Source organism: Salmo salar, chromosome ssa05 (assembly GCF_905237065.1).
Source record: "Salmo salar chromosome ssa05, Ssal_v3.1, whole genome shotgun sequence".
Taxonomy (NCBI): Eukaryota; Metazoa; Chordata; class Actinopteri; order Salmoniformes; family Salmonidae; genus Salmo; species Salmo salar.
In genome coordinates this window covers 69,229,686-69,246,042 of record NC_059446.1, presented here as the reverse complement: position 1 = coordinate 69,246,042, position 16,357 = coordinate 69,229,686, and the positions used below count along the sequence as shown (strand labels likewise).

Genomic DNA, 16,357 nt, shown 5'->3' with positions numbered 1-16,357 from the left:
GAGATGTTTTGGGATGAGTTAGACCGCAGAGTGAAGGAAAAGCAGCCAACAAGTGCTCAACATATGTGGGAACTCCAAAACTGTTGGAAAAGCATTCCAGGTGAAGCTGGTTGAGAGAAAAACAAGAGTGCGCAAAGCTGTCATCAAGGCAAAGGGTGGCTATTTTGAACAATCTCAAATATATTTTGATTGGTTTAACACTTTTTTGATTACTACATGATTCCATATGTGTTATTTCATAGTAGAAACCTTGGAATGAGTAGATGTCAAAACCTTTGACTGGTATAATATATATGAAATAATTCAGACAATGTCTTCCCATTACTGACAAATGAAACACCAAAGTTTACTTCAAAAGAATGCTAGATTCCATAATGAAAAACATGATAGAAATAGACATGATTGAATCAAATTGAAGAGGGAGAGAAAGAAAGCAAGTTGTTTCTAGATTACATTTCAGGGAACCCGGCAACACTAAATCTAATCACAGTTTTATCAAATTACAATTAGCTTTATGGTCGGTGTAAATACAAAAATGAAGATCTCTCGGATTGAAAATGGGTGTGAAAAACAAACGGTAATCTACCTTGTCTTCTATCAATATTATGTATAGATAAGCAGAGTTGAAGAATTTAAATTCTAGAAATCTGAGTCTAAATTTTATTTATTTTTTAAATTAAAATAAATAAAACAAAATCGGCAATATACCACTTTCTTACCAAAAAGGCACAAAAACTATCTAATCTAAATGTAAAGACAAAGTAGCAAGAAAAAAAGCTAACTTCCTCATGGCCTTCAACTCATACAACTAAATTCACCCATTCAACCCACACTTCAAAACATTTAAACTCGGGGCCAGAAAAAAAACAGGGCAGAAAAAAGGACAAAAATAAGTCATACTGGTGATCAACAATTGGGAGAGGAATCATTAGGAATTATCTTCAGTGTTCTTCAATTCAAGGGATCAGCAGGGACTCAATTCTGAAGTAGTAGAAACACATTGAACAGTGCCCAACTCACCAATAATTTCACAGCTAATCTCACCATGTACTGGGCCGTCATTGTACTGGCAGCTCCCCACTGGCATGTTTCATATAGTGCAGGTGCAACGCTGACTCTTGATCAAACCCTTCACCACATTCAAAACACTCCCATTCTTTAGGTCTTTTCTGTTGCACTGCCACATGTGCTTCCAATGCGATCTCTTCTTTCCCCTCTTGCTGCTCCTCCTCCACTCCCGATCCAGAGGAATCAGAGTCGTCAGAGGAATCAGATCCAGAAGAGTCTGATGAATCTGATTTTGACGATCCCGACCCCTCAGCGCCAGAATCTTCAGAACTAGACTCAGACCCCGACTCTTCTGATCCAGATTCCTCCTCACCCACCTCAAGATCCTCTTCTTCCTCTTGATGTTCCTGAAGCATATCTATCACCTCCGCCTCCTCTGTGCTACCCATCCCTGTGAACACCAGCCTCTTCATCTCAGTCACCCTTCTCCTCCCAGCAAACAGGTGGTTCCTGGGTCCCAGTGGCGTCTTGCTGGCCCCGACGTAGACCCCTACGTGCTTCTTCCGATGCGTGATGAGGTTGCCCAGCTGGGAGAAGTTCTTCTTGCAGAGCGTGCATTTGTAGGGCTTGGCGCCGGTGTGAGTATTGTAGTGGTAGCGGAGCTCAGCGGGCACGCGGAAAGACTTTTCACAGAGGTCACACTTGTGGCGCCTCAGGTTGTGGCCCTGTAGGTGTTTGTCCAGAGAGAGCTCATCCCTAAAGCCCTTAGCACAGGCCAGGCACCAGAAGGGCTTCTGCTTGTGCAGGTCCATGTGGATCAAATACGTCTGCAGGGAATTGAAGTTTTTTACACACTGATCGCACTTCAGAGTGGAGGGTTCCATCGGCACGGGAGGCCTGTGCACTTTCAAGTGAGTCACCAGAAGGGATGGGCGAGCAAAGACCTTCCCACAGTCCGGGCACTTGTTCTCTGTGGGTTGTTTTTTTTCTTCTTTTTCATGCGTCTTCTGGTGATTTCTAAACGACTCGAGGTAGGAGTAGACCTTCCCACAGATGGAGCATGCGTAGACCCTGTGGGAGCTGCTGAAGACTGGCTTCTCCTCCTCAGACAGCATTGCGACGCGCGGACGAACTGTGACGATCTCGGATGGTCTGACCTGCCAGGAACTGTCAAAGAACTCTTCATCGTCTTCTTCATCACCTTCCACATCTACGTCACTGTTCTCTTCGTAATCATCACCGTCGTCATCATTTTTCTGCTTTTTCTCAGGTGCTGCCGACTCCACATTGCCATTGCTCCCGTTCATCTCCAGAAATCTCTTAATGCCCTGCCTTCGTTCCTCCTCCTCCGCCATCGCCTCCTCCAGGACATGCTTGCGCAGGTGAGTCTTGAAGGCCTCCCAGCGAGTGAACTGCTGTCCACAGTCCTGACACCTCATGCTGGCTAGTTTCACTGTGGAGGAGAGAAAGGGAGCATAAATTAGGACAATATAGTACCATGAAATGCCTGTAATTTTGCTAAACTTTCACAATTTATTTGAACTTGTTTAAATCCTTTTGTGAAGATAGTTTATCTCAGATTGAATTGCCAAACTATCAGCAGCATCGCCATGGAATTTAGGATGAAGGGGCATATTTTTCACAACCAAGATGTTTACACCTATTGACACATTTTTAGCATAGGCACAGCACAACCATATCGTGTTTTAAAAAGGTGCAACATGCAGAAATCGCTCTGCCATTTCCTGGTTGCTAAAATTCTAATAGTTTGCCTAATTTCAGTGTGTGGCAAAATAAGCAATGTATAGTGTAGAGAATCATTGTAACATTAAACCACTGTGAAATACCTTTTCAAGAACCAGAAATATAGTATTTTCAGCTGTTTGAAATACAAAGCCGAAAGTAAAAGACGCAAAAACAAAGCGTAAGAACGGGAAGCATAGAAATAGCACACAGAACAGATCTACCGCCTCTTCGACTTGCTTTCAATGAGAATGACAGCTCCTTAACTCATATTTCAATGCGATTTCGGTCAGGTCTCCCAAAAAGTTACATATTGCAATTTTAAGTGCACCAGAAAACTCAAACTTACAGGTATGTAGTTGTTCTCTCCACTGCTAGGATCAATTCGCTCAATCACACTCCTTTTCACCACAAAATATTCTATATTTAGGCTCATTAATAACTAACATGATTGGATACATACTTAATTAGAATACACTGCAAGACTGATCACATAATACAAACCCACACCACTTACACCCCCAACATATAGAGTGAGCTACAAAAATATTGGGAGTGTGACGCGTTGTTTTGGCTCTCTACTCCAGCACTTTGGACTTGAAATGATACACTACATATAACATTTTTTGTAGACACCTTTTCAAATTAGTGGATTTGGCTATTTCAGCCACACCCGTTGCTGACAGGTGTATACAATTCAGCACACAGCCATGCAATCTCCATAGAGTAGACAAACATCGGCAGTAGAATGGCCTTACAGAAGAGCTCAGTGACTTTCAACGTGGCACCGTCATAGGATGCCATCTTTCCAACAAGTCAGTTCGTCAAATTTCTGCCCTGGTCAACTAAGTGCTGTTATTGTGAAGTGGAAACATCTATGAGCCACAACGGCTCAGCTGCGAAGTGGTAGGCCACACAAAATCACAGAATGGGACCACTGAAGCGCGTAAAAATCGTCTGTCGTCGGTTGGAAAACTCACTACAGAGTTCCAAACTGTCTCTAAAAGCAACGTCAGCACAATAACTGTTCGCCGGGAGCTTCATGAAATGGGTTTCCATGGCCGAGCAGCCGCACACAAGCCAAAGATCACCATACGCAATGCCAAGCGTCGGCTGGAGTGGTGTAAAACTTGCCTCCAATGGACTCTGGAGCAGTGGAAACGCGTTCTCTGGAGTGATGAATTACGCTTCACCATCTGGCAGTCCGACAGACAAATCTGGGTTTGGTGGATGCCAGGAGATTGCTACGTGCCCCACGTAAAGTTTGGTGGAGGAGGAATAATGGTCTGGGGCTGTTTTTCATGGTTCGGGCTAGGCACCTTGGTTCCAGTGAAGGGAAATCAACGCTACAGCACACAATGACATTCTAGATGATTCTGTGCTTCCAACTTTGTGGCAACAGTTTGAGGAAGGCCCTTTCCTGTTTCAGCATGACAATTCCCCTGTGCACAAAGCGAGGTCTACACATAAATAGTTTGTTGAGATCGGTGTGGAAGAACTTGACTGGCCTGCACAAAGCCTTGACCTCAACCCCATCGAACACCTTTGGGATGAATTGGAACGTGGACTGCAAGCCAGGTTTAATCGCCCAAAATCAGTGCCTGACCTCACTAATGCTTGTGGCTGAATGGAAGCATGTTGCAACATCTAGTGAAAATCCTTCCCAGAAGAGTGGATGGAGGCTGTTATAGTAGCAAATGAGGGGAGGGGGGGGACCAACCCCATATTAATACCCATGATTTTGGAATGAGGTGTTCTACGAGCAGGTTTCCACAAGCATTTCGCTACACCGGCAATAACATCTGCTAAATATATGTGTATGTGACCAATAAAATTTGATGTAGTGTGCAATGCCTGAGGTTAAAGTGCAGACTGCTTTAATTTGAGGGTATTTCCATCCATATCGGGTGAACCGCTTAGAAATTACAGCACTTTTTGTACATGGTACTCTAAAATGGGGGGACCAAAAGTATGGGGACACATACAGTACCAGTCAAAAGTTTGGACACACCTACTCATTCAAGGGTTTTTCTTTGCTATTATTCTACAAAATAGTAAATATAAAAACCTCAAAACTATGAAATAACATATGGAATCATGTAGAACCCACAAAAGTGTTAAACAAATCAAAATGTTTTATATTTTATATTCTTCAAAGTTGCCACCCTTTGCCTTGACAGCTTTGTACACTCTTGGCATTCCCTCAACCAGCTTCATGAGGTAGTTAACCTGGAATGCATTTCAATTAACAGGTGTGCCTTGTTAAAAGTTAATTTGTGGAATTTCGTTAATTCTTTAATGCGTTTGAGCCAATCAGTTGTGTTGTGACAAGGTAGCGGTGGTATACATAAGATAGCCCTATTTGGTAAAAGACCAAGTCCATATTATGGCAAGAACAGCTGAAATAAGCAAAGAGAAACGACAGTCCATCATTACTTTAACACATGAAGGTCAGTCAATCTGGAAAATGTAAAGTACTTTGAAAGTTTCTTCAAGTGCAGTTGCAAAAACCATCAAGCGCAATGATGAAACTGGCTCTCATGAGGACGCCACAGGAAAGGAAGACCCAGAGTTACCTTTAATGTACTTATCCTCTGCAGCAGAGTTACCAGCCTCAGAAATTGCAGCCCAAATAAATGCTTCACTGAGTTCAAGTAACAGACACATCTCAACATCAACTGTTCAGAGGAGACTGCGTGACTCAGGCGTTCATGGTCGAATTGCTGCAACGAACAACTACTAAAGGACACCAACAAGAATTAGAGACTTGCTTGGGTGAAGAAACACAAGCAATGGACATTGGACTGGTGGAAATCTGTCCTTTGGTCTGATTAGTCCCAATTTGAGATTTTTGGTTCCAACCGCCATGTCTTTGTGAGACGCAGAGTAGGTGAACGAATTATCTCCGCATGTGTGGTTCCCACCATGAAGCATGGAGGAGGTGTGATGGTGCTTTGCTGGTGACACTGTCAGTGATTTATTTAGAATTCAAGGCACACTTAACCAGCATGGCTACCACAGCATGCTGCAGCGATACGCCATCCCATCTGATTTGCTCTTAGTGGGAATATAATGTCTTTCAACAGGACAATGACCCAACACACCTCCAGGCTGGGAAAGGGCTATTTGACCAAGAACGAGAGTGATTAATGCACTACCTCCAAAAAGTTAGTGCATTCGGAAAGTATTCAGACCCCTTTCCCTTTTTCCACTTGTTACATTACAACCTTATTCTAAAATTGATTCAATTAAAGTCCACACACACAAATACCCCATAATAACAAAGCGAAAACAGGTTTTTAGAAATATATATTTTTTATAAAAATCAGAAATATATCTTATTTACATAAGTATTCAGACCCTTTGCTATGAGCCTTGAAATTGAGCTCAGGTGCATCCTGTTTCCATTGATAATCCTTAAGTCCACCTGTGGTAAATTCAATTGATTGGACTTGATTTGGAAAGGCACACACACCTGTCTATATAAGGTCCCACAGTTGACAATGCATGTCAGAGCAAAAAACAGGTAGAGGTCGGAGGAATTTTTGTACAGCTCCAAGAAAAGACTGCGTTGAGGCACTGATCTAGGGAAGGGTAAAAAAATAAATAAAATAAAAATTATAATAAAAAAGAAGGGCCTTGGTCAGGGAGGTCACCAAGAACCCGATGGTTACTCTGACAGAGCTCTAGAGTTCCTCTGTAGAGATGGGAGAATCTTCCAGGACAACCATCTCTGCAGCCCTCCACCTTTATGGTAGAGGCGAGATGGAAGCCACGCCTTAGCAAAAAGGCACATGACAGCCCGCTTGGAATTTGCCAAAAGGCACCTAAAGGACTCTCAGACCATGAGAAACAAGATTCTCTGGTCTGATGAAACCAAGATTGAACTTTTTGGCCTGAATGCCAAGCGTCACGTATGGAGGAAACCTGGCACCATCCCTACGGTGAAACATGGTGGTGGCAGCATCATGTTGTGGGGATGTTTTTCAGCAGCAGGGACAGAGAGAATAGTCAGGATCAAGGGAAAGATGAACAAAGAAAAATACAGAGATCATTGTTGAAAACCTGCTCCAGATCTCAGACTGGGGAGAAGGTTCACCTTCCAACAGGACAATGACCCTAAGCACACAGCCAAGACAATGCAGGAGTGGCTTCGGGACAAGTCTCTGAATGTTCTTGAGAGGCCCAGCCAGAGCCCGGACTTGAACCCGATCGAACATCTCTGGAGAGACCTAAAAATAGCTGTGCAGCGACGCTCCCCATCCAACCTAAGAGCTTGAGAGGATCTGCAAAGAAGAATGTGAGAAACTCCCCAAATAGAGGTGTGCCAAGCTTGTAGTCATACCCAAGAAGCCTTGAGGCTGTAATCGCTGCCAAAAGGTGCTTCAACAAAGTACTGAGTAAAGGGTCTGAATACTTATGTAAATGTAATTTCTGTTTTTTTATTTTTTAATAAATTAGCATTATTATTATGGGGTATTGTGTGTAGATTAATGAGGGAAAAAACGATTTAATCCATTTTAGAATAAGGCTGTAACGTAACAAAATGTGGAAAAAGGGGTCTGAATATTTTCAGAATGCACAAAACATACTGCAGCTTTAACATCTATAATGTAGTGATATGTTTCTCAACCATTTCCAATCAACGGTAAACATGACTCTTCCTGACTGAAAACCCACTAGAATCTATTGAGTTAAGCTTAAAAGGTCCATTAACACCAGTAACTCAGTCAACACAATGAACCACACAGGAAATTTAACTACAGTTTTAACCATTTACTAAAACTCTTCATGTCTGCATTAATAAGACACCAGTAGTAGTTTAAAGGTACAAGGAAAAGGTTACATTGAAATTAGTTATCATAAAGGTAATGACTTCAAAAGATTAGCAATAGTCTAAAAACTTTAAGGTTTCATTTAACCCAACAAGGTACATAACTCCATGAACAAATGCTATATCTGTTTGTTAAATCAAAGTCATTACGATAGATACATTTTTACACAACACAGGAAAGTAAAATAAAAGTAACAATCAACTGTATTTGGGAACTTTGGTAGTGAAATCCAGGAAAACATTCAATTTTCTAATTATTAATGATACAATGTTAGTGTGGTAATATTTTGCAAAAGAAAACAGACAAAAATAGGTACTAATAATACTATAAACATCCATCTTCTATAGACATGTTAAAGCCAGAACTTAATTAATTTCTCAAAATAAAGTCAAGTGCATGTTACTGAAAGTGGGTGACTCGCGTTCTCCCCTTGCATACTAAGTCAAGCAAAACAAAACTTAAATTAGTGCCTACCTTGACAGAGAAATCGCTGTACTTGACAGGATGTAATAATTTCTCGGCATGGAGAAACATAGCACCATTTTCTAAATGAAACTGCAGTTAGCAAACTTTCTCTATAACTACACAATTCTACACCAAGAGGACACATTTCAAATCAGGGGAACTGATAAAAGGAGTTTTCTTTAGACATTTTTACATTTATGTACAGGTCCAGTGTGAAATAAAGTCTGAGAAAGTTAAAATAATGGTGTCAAGAGCTAAAAGAAGCACTTAGTGGATATATTTCTAATAATGTTAACAGCATTCCATAGATATAATTAGAATAGTCAAATTAGAATAGTCAAATTTAGGAAGTCTCTTGACACTTAGTCCTTGAAAAATACCCTGGAGAAAAATGTCCACCTTGGAAATGTAAGTTTAGTAGAAAGAGGTGCATAAGTGCATGAAAAAGTAAAATTCCACCTCTATCTCCTGACTTGTATTAGTTCCATTGTTAATCTAATATGCTCCACGAGCATGTTCAATGTAGTGCTGGTGCAACTCCAACTCACGACTGAAACGCATTCCACATTCAATGCAAGTAAGGCCATCGGTGTCTCTTGAGGAGACAGCGGTGTAGGGATCTCTCTGCCCTTTGTCATCACCCATACATTCCTGGTGATGGTCAATGAGGTCCCGAATCTCACTGAAGGTCCGGGGACAAAGGGAGCAACGGTAGGAGCCATCGCTGTCGTGTTGAGCCTCGTGTTTATGCAGAGCACCTGGAGATAGAAACGCTTTTCCACAGTGCTGGCACTTGTGGCTATTCTGTGGCCGGGAGGGGGGTGTAGGTAGTGGCTTGAGGGATGACTTCGCCTTCAAATCAGGCAGAGGGACATTGATTTTAGCGGGCCCTGTGCTTACAGAAGCACTGAGTCTGTAACGAAGCTCTGTTGGTAGTCGCCGGCGGACCTCGTCATGCCAGGCCAGGTGCTGTTGCAACTGAGTCTCAGTCCAATATCCACGGCAGCACAGGGCGCAAGAGTGAGGTCGGCTCTTTGCCAAGTCCTTGTGGGCTCTTAGTTGCTCTTCAGTTGGGAAAGCTTTTCCACACTTGTCACACTTGAAGAGGCATTTGATTGTCTGCTCATAGAGGCGGGTTGGTGGTGAGGGTTCCTCTTCCACTCCTGGATTAACTTCCTGCTTGAGCACTCCACAGACCTTCTTGTGATTATAGAGTGCCCCAGAAGAACTGTATCTCTTCCCACAGTCAACGCAAGGGATGGATTTGAAACCCGGTCGACTTTTCTTCCTTCTGCCTACAGCATTCTTACTCTTTGTAACAAAGTGTTCGGTTTTGAGAACAGTGCCTTTGTTTTCTGTAACTAAGTCCTTACTCTCATTAACCAGTTCATTTTCCTTGGTTGCCAAGGTGTTAATGGCAACAGAGCCCCTGCTGTCAGCCAAAGTGCCCTTGCTCTTAACCTTCTTGCCCTGGGAGTGGGCCTGCCATTTGTGGGCACGCAAGCCTCGAACCTTCAAGAAGCTCATATCACAATGAGGACACTGGTGAAGATTTAATTTAAGCTTTGGCTTCTTTAATGGAATGGCTTCAGACTTGCTGTGTGACGTGGCAGGCTGCTCCGGGACCTCTTCAATGGATATGGTCATGGACTGGTCCCCCTGAAGATCTGCAGACTCAATGGGTTTGTTATGCTCACTTTCATAGTGAGCTGCTAAAAGTGAGCCCTTGATGAAAGTTTTGTTACATTCTGGACATGCAAATTCAGCGTGTGAGGGTTTGCGGTTGCCTTCCATGCTGGTGTCAGCTGCAGGCTCTGGTTCGGCTTTGGTCTGACATGGCGGATAATACAACTGGTGTCGGCGAAGAACACACAGGTAAAAGAAGCCCTTACCACACTTGTTGCACTGAAAAGGTCCTTCATCCACTGACTTGTGCCCAACAGAATTTGTATTGTCATCTTTTATTAGTGACCCAGCAAACTTCTTATCTGTGTGCCACCGTCTGTGAGTGCCAAGGGCTGCATTGGAGATAAAACGTCTTCCGCATTCTGGACAACAGAATTGGCCTTTAGTTGTTTGCTCTACCTTTTTGGGTTGCTTGGGTTCTTCAGGGATTGCGCCCACTTTAAATTTCAGCTTTGGTTTTACTTTAGACTTGTGACCCAGAACATGAATCCTTTTATGGAAATTCAGTGCTCCTACAACGGCAAAGCTTCTCTCACACTCTTTACATTTGTATTTCAAATCAGTTGTGTTGATTGTGGCAGCTTTCAAGGTTTGGGACTCATTGGTCTCCTTTTGTTCACCACGTTCCTTCTCAGTAACAGATTTAGTAATTTTCTCAGTGCCTGAGTTGTTTGACCGAGTTGTTTTCACAAGGTCTTTGACAATGCACTTTGTCACTTTCTCTAAACCTCCTTTCACTTTGGCATCCAAGCCTCCAACTGCCCTCGGCTTGCCACATTCTTTTCGATGATACTGCAATGACAGTAAATTATTGAAAAGAGAAGAGCAGGAGGGACATTTGAGCTTCTTCGCCTTAGGAACTGTGTCATGTTGGGCAACATCCTCCTTGTAGCTTTTACTGACAGTCTTTATCTTGCCACACTGTTTTCGGTGAGTGTGCAAGGAGGATTTGTTGCTGAAATGGGAAAGGCATGTTGAACACTTCAGCCCCTCTAGCTCAAGAGCAGATTTAGGCGATGAGGCAGAGTAGTCGGTCTCATAACCATGGCTCTTCATGTGGAATTTAAGTGCCTTGGCTCGTGAAAACAGTTTTCCACAATCAGGGCAGCTGTATGCGTTCTTCTTCACTTGTTCTACCTGATGTTGAAAAGACTTGATAGGAGGCGGGAGGATTTGAGCATTATGTACAACCTGGTGCCTGAGGAGGCTTGAGAACATGCGAAAAGACTTGCTACAAAGTTCACATCTATGATTCCCATTCTCGTGCTTCCTCATATGAGATTTCATAATGCCTTGGTGACCAAATTTCTTTCCGCATACAGGGCAGGCAACTTTACCACGAACATGTGGAGGGCCATTGACAGAATGTGAAGACACTGTTAGCTCATTCTTCTCCTTCAAATGTGCACACTGAGCTTGATTCTGCTTGTGGTGAGCGTAAGCACCCAAAGACCAGAAGCCCTTCCCACATCGCTCACAATAATAAACCTTTGGGCCTAATAAAGTCTTCTTTGGATTAAACACTTCACTTTTAGTGTCTGATACTTCATCTTGGGTGGGGGTTTGAGCGTGGCAGCTTTTGCGGTGGTTGTACAAACCACTGGCATTAGAGTAAGTCTTCTCACAATCTGGACATGGATGAGCTTTGCTTTTTGGATGCTGTCGCTGATGAGAGTGTAGGGCAGACATGCGTGAGAAACACTTTCCACACACCTCACATTTGAAGCTATTCTTCTGTAGTCCGGCAAGCTGGTACAATACACTCTTGTGGGGTTTTCGGCCATCGTGTTTTCGCATGTGATTGTGGTACGTTTTGCGATGTGTAGTGTCAAACCCACAAACATCGCACTTGAAAATATCATTTTCAGGATTCCATAGTTTTTTGCCATCTACTCTGTGCCACAGTTTGTGAGAGCGCAAAGATGCAACACTGGTAAACCAGCGGTAACACTCAGGACAATTAAATCTTTTAGGTGGGTCTGGTCCCTGAACCTTCTCCGTTTGAGCTCCTTCGCCTGCAAATGGCGGAAAGTCAATTTGTACAATTTTCAGATCAATCTCTGGTTTTGACTTAAGTGTACTAGAGATGTACTCCGTTGGACACAACACAGCATCCATCTCCTCTTTTCCATCCTGGTCTGATTCACACAGTAATTCAAGATCAGGGTTGAGTTCTTGTAGTGACTCTTCTTCATCCCTTACAGAGCCATCTGAGGCACTTATACTGATCACCTCTACATTGACATCATCAGTTCCATCAGCCTCTGCATCTCCATCAGTTTCACAGAAACAGGGGTCTCTCTCGGTCACAAGGGTCTGAGAGGTGTCCTGTGGGTAGACAACGGCCCCTAAAGCAAATGTTTCAGTTTCTGTCTTGTTATCCAGTAATAGCTTATGTTGAGGTAGTGGGGATGTTTGTGTCTGGGATTCTTTCTCAGTCTGTCCAAAAACATCGTTGTGGCAAAGCCGATGGGACTGGAGAGCCGAGGCCCTGGAAAACCGGAGCCCACACTCCTGACACTCAAACGCTTTCTTCTGGAGCTGGCAAACCTGATGAAGGAAAGACTTTGCTGGAGTCTCTTCAGTATGAACCAAACGCTGGTGCTTGTAGTAGAATGTGAGCGTTGTGAAGACCTTGCCACACTCCTCACATGGAAACCTTTTGCCACCACTACCACCTCGTTTCATATGATAGCGTTGATGGCAGAGCATGCCGGCGTAAGAACTGAAGGTCTTCTCACACTCACTGCAGTCAAATTTTTTGCATTTTCTCTTAAGCTTTTCAGGAGAACATTTTTCATTGTGGCTAAATCGTTGGTGTGTTTTCAGGCCAGACTGGGCGCGAAATGTTTTGCCACATGAACACCCAAACAGATTTTCCTGTGACCCATCTATCTGTTCAGAAGCTTTGTGGCTGTCCTCTGTTGCAATGGCAGGCTCCTCTGCGGGCGATTGCTTCTCTGCACCCCTTTTGCGGGACTTTGGGATTAGTTTGACCTCATGACAACGGCGGTGAGCATCAAGAGCTGATGAACGGGAGTAACAGCGACCACAAGTCTGACACTCAAAGGACTTCTTTTTCAGGTGTGCCAGCTCATGGAAAACTGATTTGGAAGCTTGCTTGTGTGAGCGTGTATGACTGATGAAAGAGCCCATCGAAGTATAGGATCTACCACAGTCTTCACATTCATAGACATACTGCTTAGCCACCCCCAAGCTCTGATCATGAGTTGACTGCTTGAGGGCTTCATTACGGTGTTTGACCTGGTGTGAGTAAAAACCCCTTGAGTCTGCAAATTTGCGCCCACAAAGAGCGCAACATAGTGTCCGTTGGCCCCCACTCTCTGAAACAAGCAAGCCATCCAATTGGGAGTCAGAGTCCAGGCAGACTATTGGGCCATCATGGGTGTGCTCAAGTTGATGCTCCTGGTAGGCCGCCTCCTCCCCAAAGGCTTCTCCACAATCCAGACAGCGGAAAAGCCCATCCCCTAAAAATAGAAAGGGGAAAATGGGAGGTCAGGGCGACTCCTGTTGCCAAAGAAAAGAGAAAAGAAAACCAAACAATAACACAAACAGCACAAATGAATATTTGTCAGATAATGACTATGTGCCTCCATGTACAATTAGGGCTTGCACAATTACCGTATAATCGTGTAACAAATAATTATGGATGAAGACAGTCATGAAAATTAAAATAACCGTTATAACCATCATTTTTTGTGTGGAAAGAACAGCTGACTGAAGACAGGACAGCTGGCATTTAGTCCATTTCTGCAGTAACATGGACTAGTCACAACATAATGAAACTTTGTTGCTCCTTGCTGAACAAGCAAGGTGTTGTAGTAATCAAGTCTTGGGTTGCCTAGGCAACGCCCCCCCCCCTGCAGCACCACAGCTCAGGAGTGGAGGAGAGGAGAAAATGTTTGTCTTAAAAAAATTCGAACGATTATAAATGGTTACCATCATCCAAAATTCCATTACTGTCAAAAAGAAACAAGACTTAAGCATATTTTATTACAATGATACATATTACCATCAATATTAAAATTCTGCAATGGATACAACTTTTGTTTGGATGGATGTATATTTTGACAGAGACATTTTACTTGACAATTATAAACATCTTTGCTAAAGTGCATATCACCCTAACAATGGAGTCAACTCATTGTGGATAATATACTTTTGAGATGTAATTGTTATAAAAAGACACATTAATGTGTGAAGCAGCCTAATTTAAAAAGGATTTCAACCTAACTTCTGTATTGGGAAAGTTTGATTTAACCTAAATGTTCATCACGCTTTTCAGATCAGTCAAGTTATCCTATTCACTACTGACCTGTGGACAGAGAAAGAATTAGGATCATATGATTTCCCTTGAGGTGAATGGAGCCAAATTTAGGTCTACTCTATTGAGACGCAATAAAGTTACCTAGATCAAAAATTTCATCATGTTTCAAATAGGAGAATCTCACCCAAATATATCGAATAAAATGATCAAAGATTCACCTATTCAGCTCCTGGGAAAATAAGGTCAGACCTTTTGTTTTGCTTATATGATAACTAGCCTATGACAGAGCCCTTTAAGCCTTATTACTCTTAAACAGTAAACATGTCGCCCCCCATTACTCTTAAACAGTAAACATGTCGCCCCCCCACGAATGATGCAGCACTTGGGCCAATTAGTGACAATTCAAGCTCAAACAGGACATATGCTTGTTCAAAGTTTGGAATTTCAGTTGATTACTATAGTGCCCCCTTTGGGCCAATCATTTTAATTGTGTAAATGCCAGATCTATGGCAAGATGCATCATACACCCAAGTTAAGACAAAATCGTGTGACTAAAGTAAGTACAAACGCAGACATATCGATAGTCCCCCCCTTCCAATTGAAAGGTGGGTAGATGTAGCTCAATATGGCGACCTGAGTATGGGCCAGCGGGTGTGCCGAAAGGAAAGTAGTGGGCGTGTGGAAATGAGTGGGTGTGTCAAAAGCGCCCTGCTATACGTTAGACGGTTTTGATTGAGCAGTGTTTATTCCCTTCCATTTCTTACTACAACTACCATACCGTGAGTACTTCTGTTTTGAAGACAGCGGATTAGTATGAGTCTCATTTCAAAGTTTCAGTTCTAAAACTGACGACTGTCTTTTTTATTAAAAGTACTGATGACGGGTGTACTGTTTCTTCATGCGTTAGCTACCGCAGGCGACAGGACCATGATATCCAGTAGGGCGCTTCCTGAGTATCACAGTCCGGTATCAGGTCGGCAGGCATGTCCATACAACACAGATGCACTGGTCGCCGGCTTATCGACTCGTCATGCAGCCCAATCAGCAACGCAAAACGGTCTTGAGTTGCAACATATAGTATCTTCCCTAAATGGGCAGCAGCTACCCAATATTTAATCGTGGGGGGCATCGCCTACGGGTAAGTTCCAAAACATTGCGGAGGTGATCACGCTAGTCCAGGGGCGTAATCATTAGCCAAACGTTCATTTTGCAACTAAAACGAGTTTCTAATGGACAAATTGAGATAGGTCCCCGTTTCGTTCGCTTCAGGAACGTTTTGCAACAGAATAGGCGTAATAAATATGCCCCAGTATTATTTATCACAATATGACAGCCTATTGGATTTCACGTAACATTGAAGAAACCGTAAGATCAAAGACTAGAGGTTTAACTATAACAGTACTAATGTCATTCGGATGATCGACTATTTACCCTTGCTAGCAACCCAAAGTAACGTCACCGACTACACGCACAGCTTCTTAGTCACCACTAGTTAGCTACTTTGCTAGCTAAAAATGTGAACAATATAAAATGGGACAAATTGACTTATCTGGTCAATGGCTACCTAACAATAACTGCAACCGTAGCTATAATCATGTTAGAATAGTTCGCTACCCTTAATTAGCTAACTAGCAAACAGCATGTTGTAGCAATAGTTAACGTTACGTTAGCTGTGTTTAGATGATTGTGAAAGGATGGGGTCACTTACCATCGGTACTGTCATCTTTGGCAGACTTGTTGGCGCTGTTTTCGGTCTTCTTGGTTAAATGTTCACTGACATCTTCCGACTCCTGTTCATCTCCGATCGTTACAGCGGAGACATCCTCCATAGCTAACACCCAGCGTGGTGCTTGGTTTGCTGTTACTAGGCCACTGCAACTTGGATCTTCGTTGTTAGTGTTTACCGCGTCTATTACCTATGTTCCCCTGAGTTTTCTCCAAGGGCGGGCTCGTCTAATGCATGCAAAAATAAAACTCCTTTCACGGAGTAAACAATGACATAGGAGGCCTCGAATGCTGTTCGGAGCGCCTCTTACTCTTCCCCTCCGAACTGTTGTTGCAGTGGTTCCGTCCTAGGAAATTACGACAAATGACAACTTCCTTTCCACAGATCTGGCGCGAGAACATCAGCGAATCATGACGCGTTCAAAACAACTGAGAACTGCGTTCAACAACACAAATGAAAACTCGGAGAAAAACGAGCTGGGAAAAATGGTTTTGAACGGTCATCCAACTCGAAATTACAAAACGGGAACTCGGGCCTCTCTCTAGACTCCGACTACTGACGTCATGATTTAACTTCGTTTTTTCCAAGTTCTCATTCGTCTTGAAA

The 16,357-nt window shown here is 43.0% G+C and overlaps 1 protein-coding gene across 3 annotated transcripts; it reads right to left on the bottom strand.

The window, feature by feature from the left end:
* Positions 1-870: 870 nt before the first annotated feature.
* LOC106605593 (zinc finger protein 226) lies at positions 871-16,278 on the bottom strand. 3 transcript variants are annotated; one of them, XM_014201405.2, is made up of 2 exons: positions 15,734-16,278; positions 871-2,461 (listed from the first exon to the last, which is right to left on the bottom strand). In XM_014201405.2, exons 1-2 carry the CDS (start codon positions 15,852-15,854, stop codon positions 1,059-1,061), a joined length of 1,524 nt encoding a protein of 507 aa, XP_014056880.2. In that variant the 5' UTR covers positions 15,855-16,278; the 3' UTR covers positions 871-1,058. The 3 variants fall into 3 exon arrangements, with proteins under 3 accessions (XP_014056880.2, XP_014056879.1, XP_014056878.1); XM_014201404.2 differs by lacking the exon at positions 871-2,461 and adding an exon at positions 7,513-13,265 and having other exon boundaries at positions 15,734-16,267; XM_014201403.2 differs by lacking the exon at positions 871-2,461 and adding an exon at positions 7,513-13,225 and having other exon boundaries at positions 15,734-16,267.
* Between the last annotated feature and the right edge of the window lie 79 nt (positions 16,279-16,357).